Raw genomic sequence first — 16,326 nt, forward strand, 5'->3', positions numbered from 1 at the left:
CGGGAATAATTTTAAAAGAGGACTCGAAGTTAAATTTTATTGATTTATTTATTATTTGAAGTTTTTGATTAACGGCTTTACTAATTTCTAATCGCTCTAAATTATCTAAACGAAAACCATTTTTATTGACATGCATAATTTATACACCCGTTTATTGATTAAATTCATGGTTTTCGGATATAAGATGATTTGCGAACTCTGAAAAATTATTATTACTCAGACACAATTTAAAGTTAGAATCAAAGAACATATAAGATGTCTGACATTTTCGTAAAAGGAAAATCGATTTTACCTTATAGACAATTATAGATAACTCTGTTATATTATCTTATACTATCTTCATATCTCTTATATCCTCTGTAATCGGGGCTCTGATGGTCCTTCATACATGTTTTATGTTAGTTTATAAAAATAATTTTGTGTGTGAACAGTGATGGCAAAGACACGTTTTCTTAAAAATTAGATCATATCTTTTCAAAGTTTTTTTTTGTATATTTTCTAAAAAAGTTTTCCTTTCTCTGAAATCTAAGTAGAAATGGCTACCTATCTAACAAGGGTACTTTCTAGATTTAAATAAATGTATTTTTTAAATAAATAGCATAAATATAAAGGATCTACTAGTATAACAGCGTCATCTATTAAATTATTTGCTGCCAGCATAATATTTTGGTGCAACATCTGATAAGTACAACCATTTCGCAAATTATGTTCAAGGCAATTCTGTACTTAAATATTATACTGGTAATATTTTACGGCCGTTTCAGTCGGTATACATAATATATAAGAGTCCCATAGTCTAGGTCGACACCAATCAGTAGATTGTGAAACGGCCGATAGTCCGTACGTGTTGTGTCCAACAGAAAACAATTATTATAATAATTGTCGTATTGTGTCCATAGAACTAATTATATTCTTCAGCTATGGCTATGTCCGGTTTATTGTTGATGTGCCTTCTTGGATTTACGTTCGCAAATAACAGTAAGTCACTTTCAAACATTACATCAATCGATCTAATTCATTATCTCTTATGTAAACTGCATCATAATTTATTGATATTATTTTTTTTCCACGCTAATGTCATTATGAAAACGCTTTCATGTTCTTAAGTTGAAGAAAAAATTAGGTGGGTTTTGAAAGACTTATTGAAGATTCTATGATGAGGGTAATTTTGCAGCTAAAAATAAGAAAACTTTTTCAAAATAAATAAATTCATATTCAGTAATCAAGAAGAAACGCGGTCTCACATTTATTCATACAAACGCATTTCCGTATTTTCCCCCTGAACTATGGCACTAGAGCGATGTTTTTTTTACACATTATAAATATTTACCATTACACGTACCGTATACAATACAAATAAATAATTTTGAAAATTTTATTATGTTACTGTTTTTAAAAAAAAACTAAATCGGGTAAGTTTTGGGGTGCGGAAAACAGCACAGCTAAACGTCGATTTTGACGATTTTAGCTAAGCAAAATTAGTCCAACGCGACGTGCAGTTGTCTTTTTCGCACAGTACCGGGAAGGCTTTTGCGAGAGAGTGACAGAAAAACAATGTTTAAATACCGGACACGGAGCTATGAGAAGTTATCTATATAGGTTTAAATTAAGGAATGATGACTATTGTCCATGCGATGATATTTCTTCACAGAGTATCGAACATCTGTTATTTCAGTGCCCATTTTTCAGTTTGCAACGCCATAATCTTGAAGCAGAATGCAGGAAAGATGGAATATCCTTAACAGATATCCACACTGTAGTTAAAAGTAGTTATCACGCGCCATTGTTCTTGAACTTTGTAACAATGGTGATTGGACTCATAAAGGTAATAAACCAAAATCAGTGATCAAACATCCCATTTCCAAGACAAACAAAAACGTTTTTTTTTCCGAGTACCTTAGCCTTGTACATGACACGTAAGGCTACTAAATACAGGGGTCCAAATATATATATATATATATATATATATAAAATGTTTAAATACCTATTCATTAAAATTGTCTAGCATCGCATGTCCTCTTAAATTAATGATAATGCTCATTACGTTCGGAGTTAAGCAGTGGTCCAGCGGTAGACTTGATATTTTCTGATGTAGATTAACATCTTTATTGTTATTATTTATACTCGTACTTCCAAAATAATTCTGTTCGTGTTTATTTTTTGTTCAACAACGAATAATTTAACTCAATTATTTTAATGATGCAATAACTTATATTTATGCATTAGTTACTAATTTTAAATACTTGGAACACTTCCACTTGTTTATTCGACCAATTAGCGCTTTCACCCTCTAATGGGCATCATCAGACTGGTAAATATTATTTATTTATTTAAAGAAACAAACAGTCGACAATGATTTAATAACATTTTTTTAAAATACAGTTTAAAGACAGACCAGCAAAGTTTCTAAAAATAAATCATAGATATCATTAAATTGTGTCACAACAAAAGGATGTGTTTATGTGTATTTGTATGAGAGTAAGTGTAGATATGTGTTTATGTGTATTAGTGTGGGAGTAAGTGTTCAGGAGTGTGCATCATTAAATAGTAAGTGGGATCGTATCGCAGCCAGAAATTATAAGTCTTAATTTATTTTTAAATAAATTAAGGGGCATGTAAAATATATCAATAGATGAAAAAAAAACATTATAGTTAAAGCAAGAACGATAGAGGAAAGAGTGATGTGCATAGTTAGTGCTACAGACTGGCAGATGGAATAAATACTTATTTCTTGTCACGCGAAAGGGGACATTAAGATTAATTTTGGAGAGTAGGTTAAAAGAGTCTACTTTATTATTTAGTAATTTATGTAAATAGCATAATTCAGATACGGTGCGTCTATTTTCAAGGGTAAAAAATCCATTTTGTTTGGTAGATTGGCTGTAAGTACAAAGCGTTTTATTGTTTTTATAATCTAGGTAATTAAAAAAAATTCGTATATTATTCAGGTCGAATAAACAAGTGGATGTGTATCAAGTATTTTTAATTAGTAACTTAAATCAAATTAATTATATTATTTTAATATTGAATATATTTCAAAATCTCTTCCAAAACTTCATTCAAATAAATAATTAACTTACCAAAGCTCATATTGGATGACCTTATCGCTTGGATTAATGAAAAAGTCATTATTTATTTTTTAAATATGGTGAATAATTTTCAACTTCACAATGAATACTTCTCCATGTAGCAAAATGATTTTTTCTCATTATATTATGATCTTTGATCATTATATTATGTGATTTTAATGGTGGCCTCCAAGGTGTAGTGGTCAAGACGCTTGACTCACGCACGGAAGGTACCGGATTCGATTCCCGGTGAGAACACAAACATTAAAATGAGATTTTTCTCAAGCCTGGGTGTTCTGTGATGTAATTCACTACTGTAATTGTTGTGGTGCAAAAATAAATAAAATAAAATAAAAATTATCGGATAAAAAAACAGTTTTTTTTTAGTGAAATACGAGTACTTTTTTCTGCAAAAAAATAATTACGATTACTTCAAATATTACCAACAAAATTATAAAATGAAATATAAACTTAACATAGGCAGAATGGTAAATGTTAAACATTGTTTAAGGTGGCCTCCTTAAACTAGCCAATCAGACATCCGTGTTCTTTTCTCTAAAACGTTCTCCATCTCTGTTATAATATATTAAATACGAAACAAAAAACTAAGGTTTCCTGGTTAGGGTAAGCTTTATTTTTTAAAAGCTACACCCCTCTGACCTTTAGCAAAAACATATTTAAAGGAAATTCAACTCACTAGATTAATTATTTTTATTTATATTATAATATAAATCAATTATAAATTACAATTACCTATATTTCAAAATAATGCATATGTACTCATAAAATCATGAGAAATACGATTGCAAATAGAAACATAAAAATATAAAATAAATAAATAAATATAAAATATAAAAACAGAAAAATAATTTAATCTTCACCAAAAAGTGGCTTGTGCTTGCTGAGGAATTACATAACAAACTTTTATGTGGGTGCATGTGAATTTTAAGATAATTTAAAAATATATTATTAAAAAAAGGAATCAAATAAAGACTCATCCGCTTAGTAGTATAATGGTTGGCGCATTCGCCCATTATGCTTGAGGTCTTGGGTGCCATTCCTAGCCGACGTGAAATGTTTGTTGAAAAGATTGTTTAAATTGAAATATGCCATTGTCTCTGGATCGGCACCTGAAGCGTAAGGCTTTAAATCGATATTTATCGTCCATCCTGCCAGGAATCGAACTTAGGACCTCAAGAATGGCAGTCAAAGGTGCCAATTACTACACAACGAGGCGAACTTATCTCCACTCGAAATCCTTATTCAGGATTTTTACCTGAGAGCAGCTATCGAGTCGAAAACACTCGCCCAGAGCTCTGGTTTTATTTCACACACAGACCTAAATCGTTCATAAGGCAGGACACAAAAAAAATGTTTATAAAAATATTTATTCGGTATGTAAATAAGTGTTAGCTACCTAGTAATTTAATTAAACGACGAATACATAAAACATATTTGAATGTGGATGAGTTGACCATGTTAGAATGTAAATTTATGTAAATTTACTAATTCCGGGTAAAAAATACTTTAATTAAATCAAGTTCATTGAATGAACGAAATATTGAAAAGCTGTTTTTGTTGATTTCTGTGAAATAATTTCGTTGAAAATTACAGGAAATGTTTTAGTACCTCCTTCATATTAGATCTTCATTTATTGCATCAGAGAGGGAAAACATTTGAGAACGGAATATGGAAGTCTAGGCATCTACAAGGCTTATGACCTGTCATTGGATGGTTTAAGTGGCCACTTTACACACTGTGTAATATTCCTTTCTGACAAAAGTCAACAGATAGGAGAATTGAGGAAGTGTAGATGTTTAAACTTAGGCAGAATAGTAAATGTTACACAGTTTGTAAAGTGATCACTTAAACCAGCCAATGACAGGTTTAAGGCCTGTAAATGTCTAGACTCCCATATTCCTTTCTCAAAAATATTTTCCTTCTATGTTGCGATAAATTTAGATCGAAATCCAGCCTGTCTATAAACGTTTGGACATACTCAAAACATTGTTCCTTCATATATATTAAATTAATTCAATGGTATTTTTGATTATTTTTCTTGTAGAATTATATCACAATGTTAGCTTTTGCGTTACGTGTACAAGCAAGTATACTAAAATGTGAATTTAGGCGCGTGTGTTGTTTTATCCTCTCCACATATCTCAAGTTAAGAAAATGATCACGTATTTGTAGCAAACAAATACGTGGAAAAGGCGGGAAATTCTGCAATGAAATTCGTAGATGTTCACAATATTTTTTTGGTTTAAAACTTTTTTAAGCAGCGTAGGCTCTTCGTGTGGGTTTTTTTAGAGATGAAATGGATATCCGGTAACTATCCGGTATCCAGCCAAACTTTACTATCCGGCCGGATATTGAGCTATTATGCTATTCAGTACCTAATATTTCTTTAAATGTCAAAATTTCATTAAATCAATACCACTGAAGGGATTTATTGATATCAACCGTGTCCGGGAAAATGAAATCCTCATTATTGGAAAAATTTACTTTTGGCATAAAAATGTTCGTCAGTGTTCAGAATACACTCTAGAAAAATAAGTAAACCGGTAAACATTTTTTTTGTAAAAAATATTTTTTTAATTAAAAATATATATTTTTGTGAAAAAAATCAAACGCATGATGTGAAACTACCTAAAACCGTTATAATTATGTAATTAATGAACTTTCAAACCGTATTGATACGCAATTTACTCATCGATAAGTTTTCTTAAAAATATTTTAACCCCGTTTTACCTAAACCAAAGGACTATTTAATTTTATAAATTGCATTTCAGTTTTCCTATAATTATTGAATATTTCGTTAAAGACGTCAATATCAGCATTACTTTCTACATAATTATATAATTTTAACATACGTGATAATGCATTAAAGTGCGCCATATTGTTATTGAATGTTGGGAGATTAAATGTAGTGTACGATTACGATCTCGATCCGAATGGTGACATTCAGAGGTACATTATCTAAACAAAGTGTAGAGTGGATATTGCAATTAATTATATTATAAAGATACATCAAGTTTCTTCATCTTCTAAATTCCAACTTATCTAGACCAAAATGTTTGTGGCGCTGATTATAAATAAGACTGAAAGGTTCCAGGTTACATTTAAATGTTAGGTTAGGAAGCATTTTTTTTGTAAAGATTCAATTAAATCAATGTGAGTTATATAATGTGGTGACCAGACCACAGATCCAAATTCCAAATTACTACGGACTAATGAATTGTATCAACAAATTATCGATGATACATATTGAAAGGGTTTACATATTCTGTAGGTACATGAATACTTAAGTCTTTAGAGCTTTTTCTTTGATGTTATCAAATTGACTGAAAAAATCTTTAGTGTCAAGTGTCAAGTGTCTGGATTCATTTACTAAGACTGGATGAAGTTAGTCCATCTTCCTTGTTAGAGGTTGTGATTGACACCATATCGCATCTTTATTTTCACTAAATTTAATTGCAGTCCACTCCGCTCAATAATATCATAGAAGCCTAAGGGTTTCGCCCCCACTATTTCGGGCCCCACGCAGGGACGAAGGAGCATATGAAGCAAGTGAGGATGAGCCTCAATAAGAAATCATTGCTATTCACCAGTACCTAATATGTATTTTAATTCGCATTATATCAACACATTATGAAGATAAAAAACTAGACCAAAATAAAAATGCTCAAAGATGCCTACAAACATGGTCCGTACTGTGTTATTTACTGTAGGTACCTACTTAACATTTACACATATTATACTTATCCTTAAAATTTGAGCTTCAATAGAAATTTGGTATCAAAGACGCCACTGGCCCCGCGTCGTTTTCCCCACCACTAGACGTTTCACGCCCTATAAGACAAACTGCACGTATTACGTTGCCGCAATGTTTGTTAGAAATGCACTTGGCAGGCATGCTCATGATGTGTGACAGCTGCGAGCCGCTTTGTAGACAATTATAAATGAAAGCTTGTTTATTAAACACAGATTTAAAAAAAATGTTATAGCTGTTACTTTCCAAAAAATAGACTAGCTCTTGTGCTTGGAGAGTGACTTACACTGTTATATTTATTTATTAATTTCAAATTATATAATTTCCAATGTACATGAGAAAAAAAATTGTACTATCGTACATATCTGAAAAGAAAAACTAAAAATAATAATAAAGTAATACTAATTGAAATAGAAAACTGTTTTTACTCGGGTTCAAAAAATTTCTTTAAATTCAATTTGAATTTATTTACTGATATATTAGTTTTAATAGTTTTTAGTTAATTGGGAGGTTTATTGTAATTTTTCGTTCCTTCGAAAACAAAACTATTTAAACCATGACTTGTGTGGAATTTAGGAATTTTAGGAAGTTGAATATTAAGGAAGAATTTTGAAGTTTTTAGAAGTTGGAAGTTGATAGATATGTATTTAGAATCGTAAAATATTTTAACCGGATTGTGGTCCTGTGGCTAATTTTATGGGTTCACGGATCCGAGATCTAAGGTTCGAAGCCCACTCTACCATAATTGGTTCCCATTGTATAATAGTGAGTTATTTCTCCTGAAAAATGCCCGCAAAATTTAAATTATTATTTAACTTATTAGTTTGAATCATTAGAACAAAAACTTACTACCTATGTTGCGTATCTATGAAAATAGATTTGAGCTTCTTTGTAAGCAGGCTTAGCATGTTTACCTGAGGGGTGACTCGGCATAATCTTTTCTTGACCTTCTCTATAACACATTTTCACCTTAGTTGAAGTAACGTAAGCTCTAAATCAATAATGTTAATTAAATAATTTAATTTGACGATATAAAAAAACGAAGGTTTGTATAGATTGCATGAAAAAGATTTTCACGTAGGCACATAGAAAATTATTATTATTCTCCTCTACTGATGCGAATCGTAGCACCTCACTAGGGCCCAAAACAGCGAAATTCAGAGTTTTGAGAATGGGTATCTCAGAAAAATCTTAGATGTGCGCGGTGGTTTGGCAAACTCCGGCGACGACGGTTGGGTTGGCCATGTGCTGTGGACGCCTCCTGAGAGCCTTAACTACGCTTGCCTACTTTATAAGGCATCAGCTTCTCGACGTCCTGGACGTCAGAATTTTGGGAACCTGACTGGGGAGGACGCAAATGAGTTTGCAGCGGATAAAGATGCATGGAAGCTCTTTGTGGTTACCATATGCTCTAACTAGGGATCGGACATGGAATGATGCTGATGATGATAGAAAATTGAAAATAAGATTTATTTCACAGTCAACAAACATAATGAATGCTTTTCGCAATAATATTTACATGGTTCATGTCAGAACTACGGGATACAAACATGACTTGGAAAAATGCTCAGGAACTGAAAACCATATACTCCAACCAGGGAGCAGATATGGAATGATGATGATTCTGAATATAATAAATTCGGTCCGCCTCGTGCTCCAGTAATAAGTGAGCTTTCCAAGAGGTCTAATTTTCGATTCTGGGAAAGGACAAATTTATTTTTAAAATGAATTTTTACATCACAATATGATCTCCATAGTCCCTGGTCTGAAACGTGAAGCCCAAGACTGATAAACTTGCCGAACATGAAGTCTTGCTTGAAAAGTTTGAACTTGAACTCAAAGATTGTCTGGACCGTTTGCAGAATCAACGCATCCGCTTTATTTTCAATCTCAAATAGTAGAACATGTAACATCCTTTCGCTCCGAACTCAAGTGGCTTCATTTTTATCGGCGCATAAACTTTCAATCTCTCTCACTTCTTTATAATATTCTTCACAACCTTTGCGCTCCAAAACATCTTGTTGAGAATTTCATTTACATTTCTGATCAGGGTATTTCGCTTCGCTCTTCTCAGGAGAGAACACTTTCCATTCCTCGACATAGCACATCATTTTTCAGCTATTCTTTTTCCATTCAAGCTGCTGGACTTTAGAATGAGCTATCTCTTCATATAAAAAATGCATCTTCTCTAGCCACCTTCAAGAAACGCCTGAAACATTATTATATATCCCCAGAATCCTGAACTCGCTGAATTTTTACTGTTTTTTTTTAAAATATATATTTTTATCCCTTTTTCTTTCCTTGGTTCCTTTTTCTCTCTCCTTCTATACTCATTACCTGCTTCCACATTCCTCATAAATTAATATGTAAAACATTATGTACATTTAAAAAAAAGTTAAAACAGTTGTTAGTTTTAATTAGCTAGGTTATTTTTATTTTATGTATTTGTCTTTTGAATTATCTTTATGGTTTTTTAGCACAAAATTTTGACCTACTCTTCTTTTGACCAGTCTGTTTTTTAGTTGACTGGAAGATATTGCTTTTAGCAATGAGTCCGCCAAAGTACTTATTTTTTGTACCTACTTTAAATAAATAAATAAACTTGACTTTTAACAATTATGAAGTCTAGGCATTTACAGGGCTTCGACCTTTGTTAGTTTAAGTTGTAACATTCAGTATCCTGCATCTTATGTTTGAGGAAACATTTTTCACGAGTTTTGATTTGATGACTCTTTCTCTAGGCACAGAGAAACCAGTTGAAGATGTGAAGTGCGATACGGGTCTTGCCCACTACGTTGAGTTGGGATGTAAACCCATCTTCTCCAAGAGTAATGGAAGGTGTGTTGAGAGGTACGACTGCCCTTTCACGAGACAAGCTGATGACCCCAAGAAATGCTATTACAAGTAAGATGATTTCTTTTAAAACCCAACATAATCATATTAGTCACAATTCAAACAAACCGCATAAATTCAAACATAGCCCAATAAGAACAGAGTAAATTTAGATTTTCGCTGAAGCCAGGAGTTTAATGCTTTTTTAATTTGACAAATATTCCTTAATTTGAAATTTAAGGGATGAGAAATGAACGTAGTTATACAGAATTCAGCCAGCCATAGAAAAGTGAAACTAAAATAATTGCACCTTTGTGAAAAGAGTGAATAATCAAATCTACACAAAAGTTGGAATATTTTTTCTTTAACAAATGATAAACAATGAAAAAAAAATTTTTTTATAGTACAAACAAGAATTAAATTATGTGTTTGACCAGATTGAATAATTTTTTAAGTTTTTTAAGGTTTCTCAATTGTTGTGGGTGTTTTCTGCAAATTGAGAAATGCCGTTTTTGTGATCGACACCATTTTCAGAAGGTGAATAATACAGTTTTTTGTATAAAAGCAATCTGGCTGTTTTTAGCAGAACATAGAATTGACCATAGATAGGTTTGAGTGGCCACTTTACACATTCTCTAACATTTACCATTTTACATTTGTTTGAACATCCATATTTCTTCAATTCTTCCATCTGTTCCATTTTAGTGAAGTTAAAGAGCTGAAACCAGGCAACGACAGGATGACCTAGCTTATGAAAGCCCTGTAAATTTTGTAGACTTCCATATTTCCTTTTTTTAAATGTTCTCCATCTCTGTTGCAATTTGTTAATCTTAATGACTCCCTAGGGGGTGTAATCCAGTATTTTGTCTACAAACATTTGGATAAACTCAAAATATTGAATGTATGCATTATTAATCATTTGTCAACGTAAAAAAACATTCCAACTGATGTGTACATTTGATTATTCACTCTTTTCACAAAAGTGCTATTATCTCAGTTTCGCTTTTCTATGGCAAGCTGCCTTCTGGAATTTTCCTATTAGGAAATTATTAATTACAATAGGGGAATATTACTTACTTATAAACCTGGTATAAAGTTCCGCTTAGGCATATTGATAGAATAAGGATGGGAATACCATCCACATCAGTATTCTACCACTACGCCTAGGCGTAACTTTATCTCAAGTTTTTGAGTAACACCCCTACAATATTTGCTTGATGTTTTACAGGAACGAGGAATATGATCTTGGGAAAGGACTTGACAAAAGTGTTAACGATCACAAATGTTCAGTGGAGTGTACTTGTGCAGAAGCTCATGATGGAAGGTGAGTTTTGTTTTGCTGTTCAATATTATAAGCGTGATTTGTAATTTGTCTTTTTTTATTAAATTTTTAACTCTATACATGCTAGCAATATATACTGCATTTGATTACTTGAATGTATCAGAAAAATTTTTTTTTTACCAATATTTTACTTGTAAACCAATAATATATTATAATTGACACAATGTTATATTTTTTACTTACATATTTTTAAATCTAAAATTAACCATCTATGTACCTGGTTATAAATAAACCTTGTAGCACCTGCTTTAATCCCCATATGTTTTTTCACATATTGCTATCCTATTGTCACAACATAGTTACCTATTATTATAGACTCGTCTAACATGTGCAGTGGGTTTGCATATTCTATCACATTCTAAGACGATACTCTTCTGACATTCCGTCAGCCACCCGCGTTTACCCCAGGCCCCACGAAACCCATAAATTTGTCACCCCCTCTTAATTTTGGTATTTATAAGGCAGATTCCTAGCTCTAAAAGTCAGAGTATTCCTGGGCCCCAATTACAATGGGAAATGAACTGAGGTATCTTCAACTGTCTATAAATAAAAACCGATTTTTAAAAAATGTACGAAAATGAGTACATTTGCATGAACATTTAAAGTATCTTCATTGGTAACCTATAATTGAACATGTTTAAAAGAAAAAAATGTATGCAAATTCTGCTTTTCATACAGAAAACTTAATTTTACTTTGTGGATAAAATTGAAGATAAGTGTTTACTTTCCACTGTAATCGGAGCCATGGTCATCTTTTATCATTTTGCTTACCTAACTTTTTGGTTCTCTCTGGCAGACACCTATTAAAAGCTCCCCTTGCTTAACAAACCTGCTTTCCGTGTTGTACTAGGGCACACCTTGGCTCTCATACCGTAAGGTTATACTGATCTGCCATTGCCACTTAGTATCTTCCCTTATTTGGTTCTCTGGATGTTTTGACTAGACATATACTCAGTAAAGTACGCTGGCCAAAAGACCCTTTTGCAAAATTCTGAATACAGCATGAGACATCAGTAACTAGGAAATGAGAGCTCATCTGTCTGAAGCACCACATGTTCCTTTGCGCGGGCCATCTGGAACCATAAATCACTCCTGTGAAACAATAGCTCCGTCTCTCAATCTGTGAAGTCACTGCTTGTCGACCTGTGTAACCTACAATACTGTATTCATTTTATTTTTTAGTGCTTTTACTGTATATTATGTATAAATTATATCAATTAACATATTTTGAATATAACCAGATGTGTTGTAACCTTTGTTTCAGGAGTGCATTTACATGTATTCAAGTAGAATGTCCAGAGAACTTCGGATCTCCTGAAGATAAAAATGAATGCATTAAACAATACAAGATGGACAGTTGCTGTAGTGAAAATGAAGTGTGCGGTAAGGATACACAATATATTTTATTACATGTTTCAAGGAATTTCATTTGTAAAAAAAATATAAACTGTTAGAGTTATCAATTAATGACTTCAACACTAAATACTGTTACTCAGATGCTGTTGCAATCGCCTCTCTGAGCAAATGCACCTGGGAATCTAAGGAGTACAGAGAAGGTGAACGTTTTTACCCTGACAAGACATGCAAAGAATGTGTGTGCACCAAAGAATTTGACGGAACCATAGATGGGGCCTGGTGCCAAACTATAAACTGTGGAATAGAACTCTACTGGAGTGCTGAAGTCCAATCCAGATGCGCTCCAGTGTACCTGGAGTCCAGGGAATGCTGTCCCATTGATTGGAAATGCTGTGAGTTGACACAATTTTCTTTGATAAATTTAAACAAAACTTAGATTAAAAAATAAAGAATTTAAATTAATTATTATTTTGAGTGGGATTTTATTTGTATTTGAATTAAAAACAGCTTTAACCTCCTTAGTGAGTAAATAACACATAAATTTAGTAAATAAATAACTAGTATGTAAATGAGGTCTTTATTTTTTAAGCTAGGATAATCAGTCTAGATCTCAAGTCAAATAAATTGAAGGGATTACGTCAAAGAAAACTTAGTAATTACAGTGCCTGTGACCTGTCCGATATAGTGTTGGCCAATATATTTAATAAGTAAACACATTATTTATATGTTAAATTATCGTATTTTCTGTATTTCATCAAGCAATAACTTCAAAGAATCGGTAAATAATATGTGTACACAAAGCAATGCACTTATACTTCCTTTTTTTTATTTAAAGTGTTGTCAGACAATTTTCCATCCATCTGTAGATCTGCACAAATGGTATGTGACACTCATCAATAAATAGAAAGTATGATGAAAACAGCTCATTAGTACAAGGTAGTGGGTTGATTAATTATTAAATGGTTGCTACTAGGTAATGATTCATTGCATTTAAAGCAACCTGCAAAATATTTACGTGATTGGAAATCCTCATATTTTTAATCAGAATATTACAGCTAACATTTTTTGCATTACAGTCAACAAAGAAGACAAGATAGACTTTACTGCGGCAACCAAAAACTCAAATCCAGACATGAAGTGCCAATATGGAAATGAGACCATGGACATTGGAGACTCGGTACTCGGAGGCGATGATTGTGTTACTTGTACTTGTTCTGTTCCTCCAATGGTAACTTGTTCAAGAGCCCTGGACTGTTGAGATATCCAAAGGAGTCTATGTTGTTTTCTCATTTAATCCATATTTAAATGAGATTAGTAACTAAGAATTATTTATTTACTTAATAGCTGCGCTGTCGATTGAGATTACTTACAGAATTTGAACAAACTAGTATAAAATAAAGCTAAAGGTTTCTAAATGATATCGATGGCTCAGTTCCATAGAGAGATAACTAAAAAAAATAAATGTTTTAAGTTATACTATTCATTATATTAAAAAAAAACATCCCTTTTCAATTCCACAAAGATGTAAGTCTTAAAAACTATTGATTTTCTCATAAAAGACGAATGTTTTCATACGGAAATAAATGAACTTAACAATCTCTCTGCTTCACAACTAATTAAAACGTTGTGATAATTTGTATAAACACCTTTCTTTAATCATAAAACTAGTAACCATAGGGTACATATTTTACATAAATATATTCATATATACTATATGTAAATAATTATTTGTGAAAAATCAATTTAGGTCTGTCAAAACTTTGGTCAGCCATTACTCCATACACCAAAACAAGCCATTTCTAGTTATCTCTGTATGGAACTGAGCCATCGATATATGTTAAACAAAAATACAGTCAAACCGCAGGCTTTCTGCAGCATATTGGTCAAATTCCATACAAAACCTTTAAGCATATTGGTTTGTTTAGCAGATCAATATAAACAAAATTCAAGTCATAAAAAAACATAAATTCTTTTACTGGCAGTAACCTATACATAAAATGTTTTGACAGAGTTATTTATCAAAAGAATTCAATTCAATAAACTGTCTTTACAATTAAATAAACTTATTGAAAATTATTACAAAGATGAGAAATCATTGAAAGTAGATTAAGGTAAAAAGTTAAGATAACGAAGTGAAGACGGGGTAAAATGAATAAAAAACCTCTCTTTAACATTCATAAGAGTGAAGTGACAGTTGATTTGTCATTATAGAATCAGATTTGAAAACTTAATTACCAATCAAAACTAAAAAATTAAATTTATTTAAAAGGATAAAAAGCTACGTTATCATTTTAAATCAATGTGGTCTCGTAGATAGTGTCGCGTACTATGAATCAGGAGGACCGGGGTTCTCAAATCCAGCTCTGCCACAACTAGTTTCCCATTTTCTAACACGATCTTTTATTACTAAAAGAAAATTAACCAAAAAAAGTATTTGGGTAAATTAGAAGAACACAAAATTTTATTTTTTTGAAAAAAAATTATGTCATTTTTGTTTCTACTAGATTTTATGATTTATGCCTAGAATAATTTTTCATTATTTAATGATATATGTACTTACATTAATGCTCTCGTTGTTAGGAATATTTTTTCAATACCTACATTGAAATGGAAACCTCTTTTTCTCACCTAACCGAGTAGTTTGTTTTGGTATTTAATGCGGAATTTACATACTATGTCGACAAATATGATATTACATACTATAAGAAAATATTTTAAAATAGGAAAACACACGAGTTTTTTTATGTTGTAATTATTTATTTAACATTTTATTTATCTAGTCAAAAACAAACAAAAAAAACTAATCACATTTTAAACTTCTTACAATATATTTTATTTTATTTGAAATTTAATGAGTGTGTATTTTAAACAAAATGTAGATTAACATATAATTGTTTAGTGTAATGTTTTTTTTTTTTTTAATTATCAAATTAAATGTGGATACAGGAAAATATCAACATAAATAAATATATCATGAACAACTAACTGTTTATATTATATTTATTATTCAAAAATTACCAGCTCCCATTTTCCTTATCATATTCTAAAAATCATTAAACACACTGAGGTAAGCACATCATCTTGTTTTTCTATTATATCGCACTTTTAGAACGAAAATGATTCACTTAAAAAAAAGCTTAAAATGAGTTAAGATCATAAAATGACTTCAACAAACATTATCCATCTTTCGCAACGAAAAAAAAACACAACATTCGGGTGGGAATAGGACAAAACCGTTACATCGGTCTCTTTAGAGAATTTAGATTCCGTGTCAGTACGGAAGCGACGCAATTAGTATTGTGTTTACATTGCTGTGTGAAGGACGCAACGCAGACAAACCACCAAAGTCACCAAAAGCCGGTTGAGTCGATTTTATTCCGAAACAAAATGGCATGTTTACTTTTTTTTTTAAATATTAAAACAACCAATTTAGCTTTGTGGTTGTTTCGTTCCGACTTACCGATATTCTAAGTGACTTAATTAAGTTAATGTCATTTTATTATTTAAATTTTCGATAATCTTAGAGACTTATTTACGTTCATGTCATTTCGTGAATAAATAAAATGTATGTTTGATGACCTGATCTGACCTAATAAAAAATATTATTTATCAAAGTGCTCTTGTTTGTTTTTTTTCAATCATTAAATAAATGTTTAAACATAAAATATTTTATTTTTATTACACTTTTTTTTTCATAGATTTGTAGGATTATGATAGTTGAGAGGTTGGAGTTCCTACTTCAGTTAGAGATTGACAAAGAAGACACGAGGTTGCTGTTTGATATTTATTAATTACAAGGCCAATAAATAATGAATTATGTCACACAAGTGTTACGGTGATGAGGAAGTGAAGAGACAGCACTTGAACTACATGCTTGGAACTGAGTGACTTCGTCGAGCTGGACTGACTGACTGAACTGAACTTGTTGGTCCGACTGACTTGCTACGCCCTGTAGT

The 16,326-nt window shown here is 31.6% G+C and overlaps 1 protein-coding gene across 3 annotated transcripts; it reads left to right on the forward strand.

The window, feature by feature from the left end:
* The first annotated feature begins 803 nt into the window (after positions 1-803).
* Positions 804-15,988, forward strand: LOC148279214 (uncharacterized). Of its 3 annotated transcripts, none has more exons than XM_088230314.1 (6): positions 804-978; positions 9,582-9,744; positions 10,901-10,996; positions 12,279-12,397; positions 12,511-12,762; positions 13,447-15,988. In XM_088230314.1, exons 1-6 carry the CDS (start codon positions 921-923, stop codon positions 13,626-13,628), a joined length of 870 nt encoding a protein of 289 aa, XP_088086440.1. In that variant the 5' UTR covers positions 804-920; the 3' UTR covers positions 13,629-15,988. The 3 variants fall into 3 exon arrangements, with proteins under 3 accessions (XP_088086440.1, XP_088086442.1, XP_088086441.1); XM_088230316.1 differs by lacking the exon at positions 804-978 and adding an exon at positions 5,940-6,038; XM_088230315.1 differs by lacking the exon at positions 804-978 and adding an exon at positions 6,087-6,196.
* The last annotated feature ends 338 nt before the right edge of the window (positions 15,989-16,326 follow it).

This window comes from Micrasema longulum, unplaced genomic scaffold, assembly GCF_059751315.1.
Source record: "Micrasema longulum isolate JH-2025_06_02 unplaced genomic scaffold, ASM5975131v1 h1tg000746l, whole genome shotgun sequence".
NCBI classification, from domain to species: Eukaryota; Metazoa; Arthropoda; class Insecta; order Trichoptera; family Brachycentridae; genus Micrasema; species Micrasema longulum.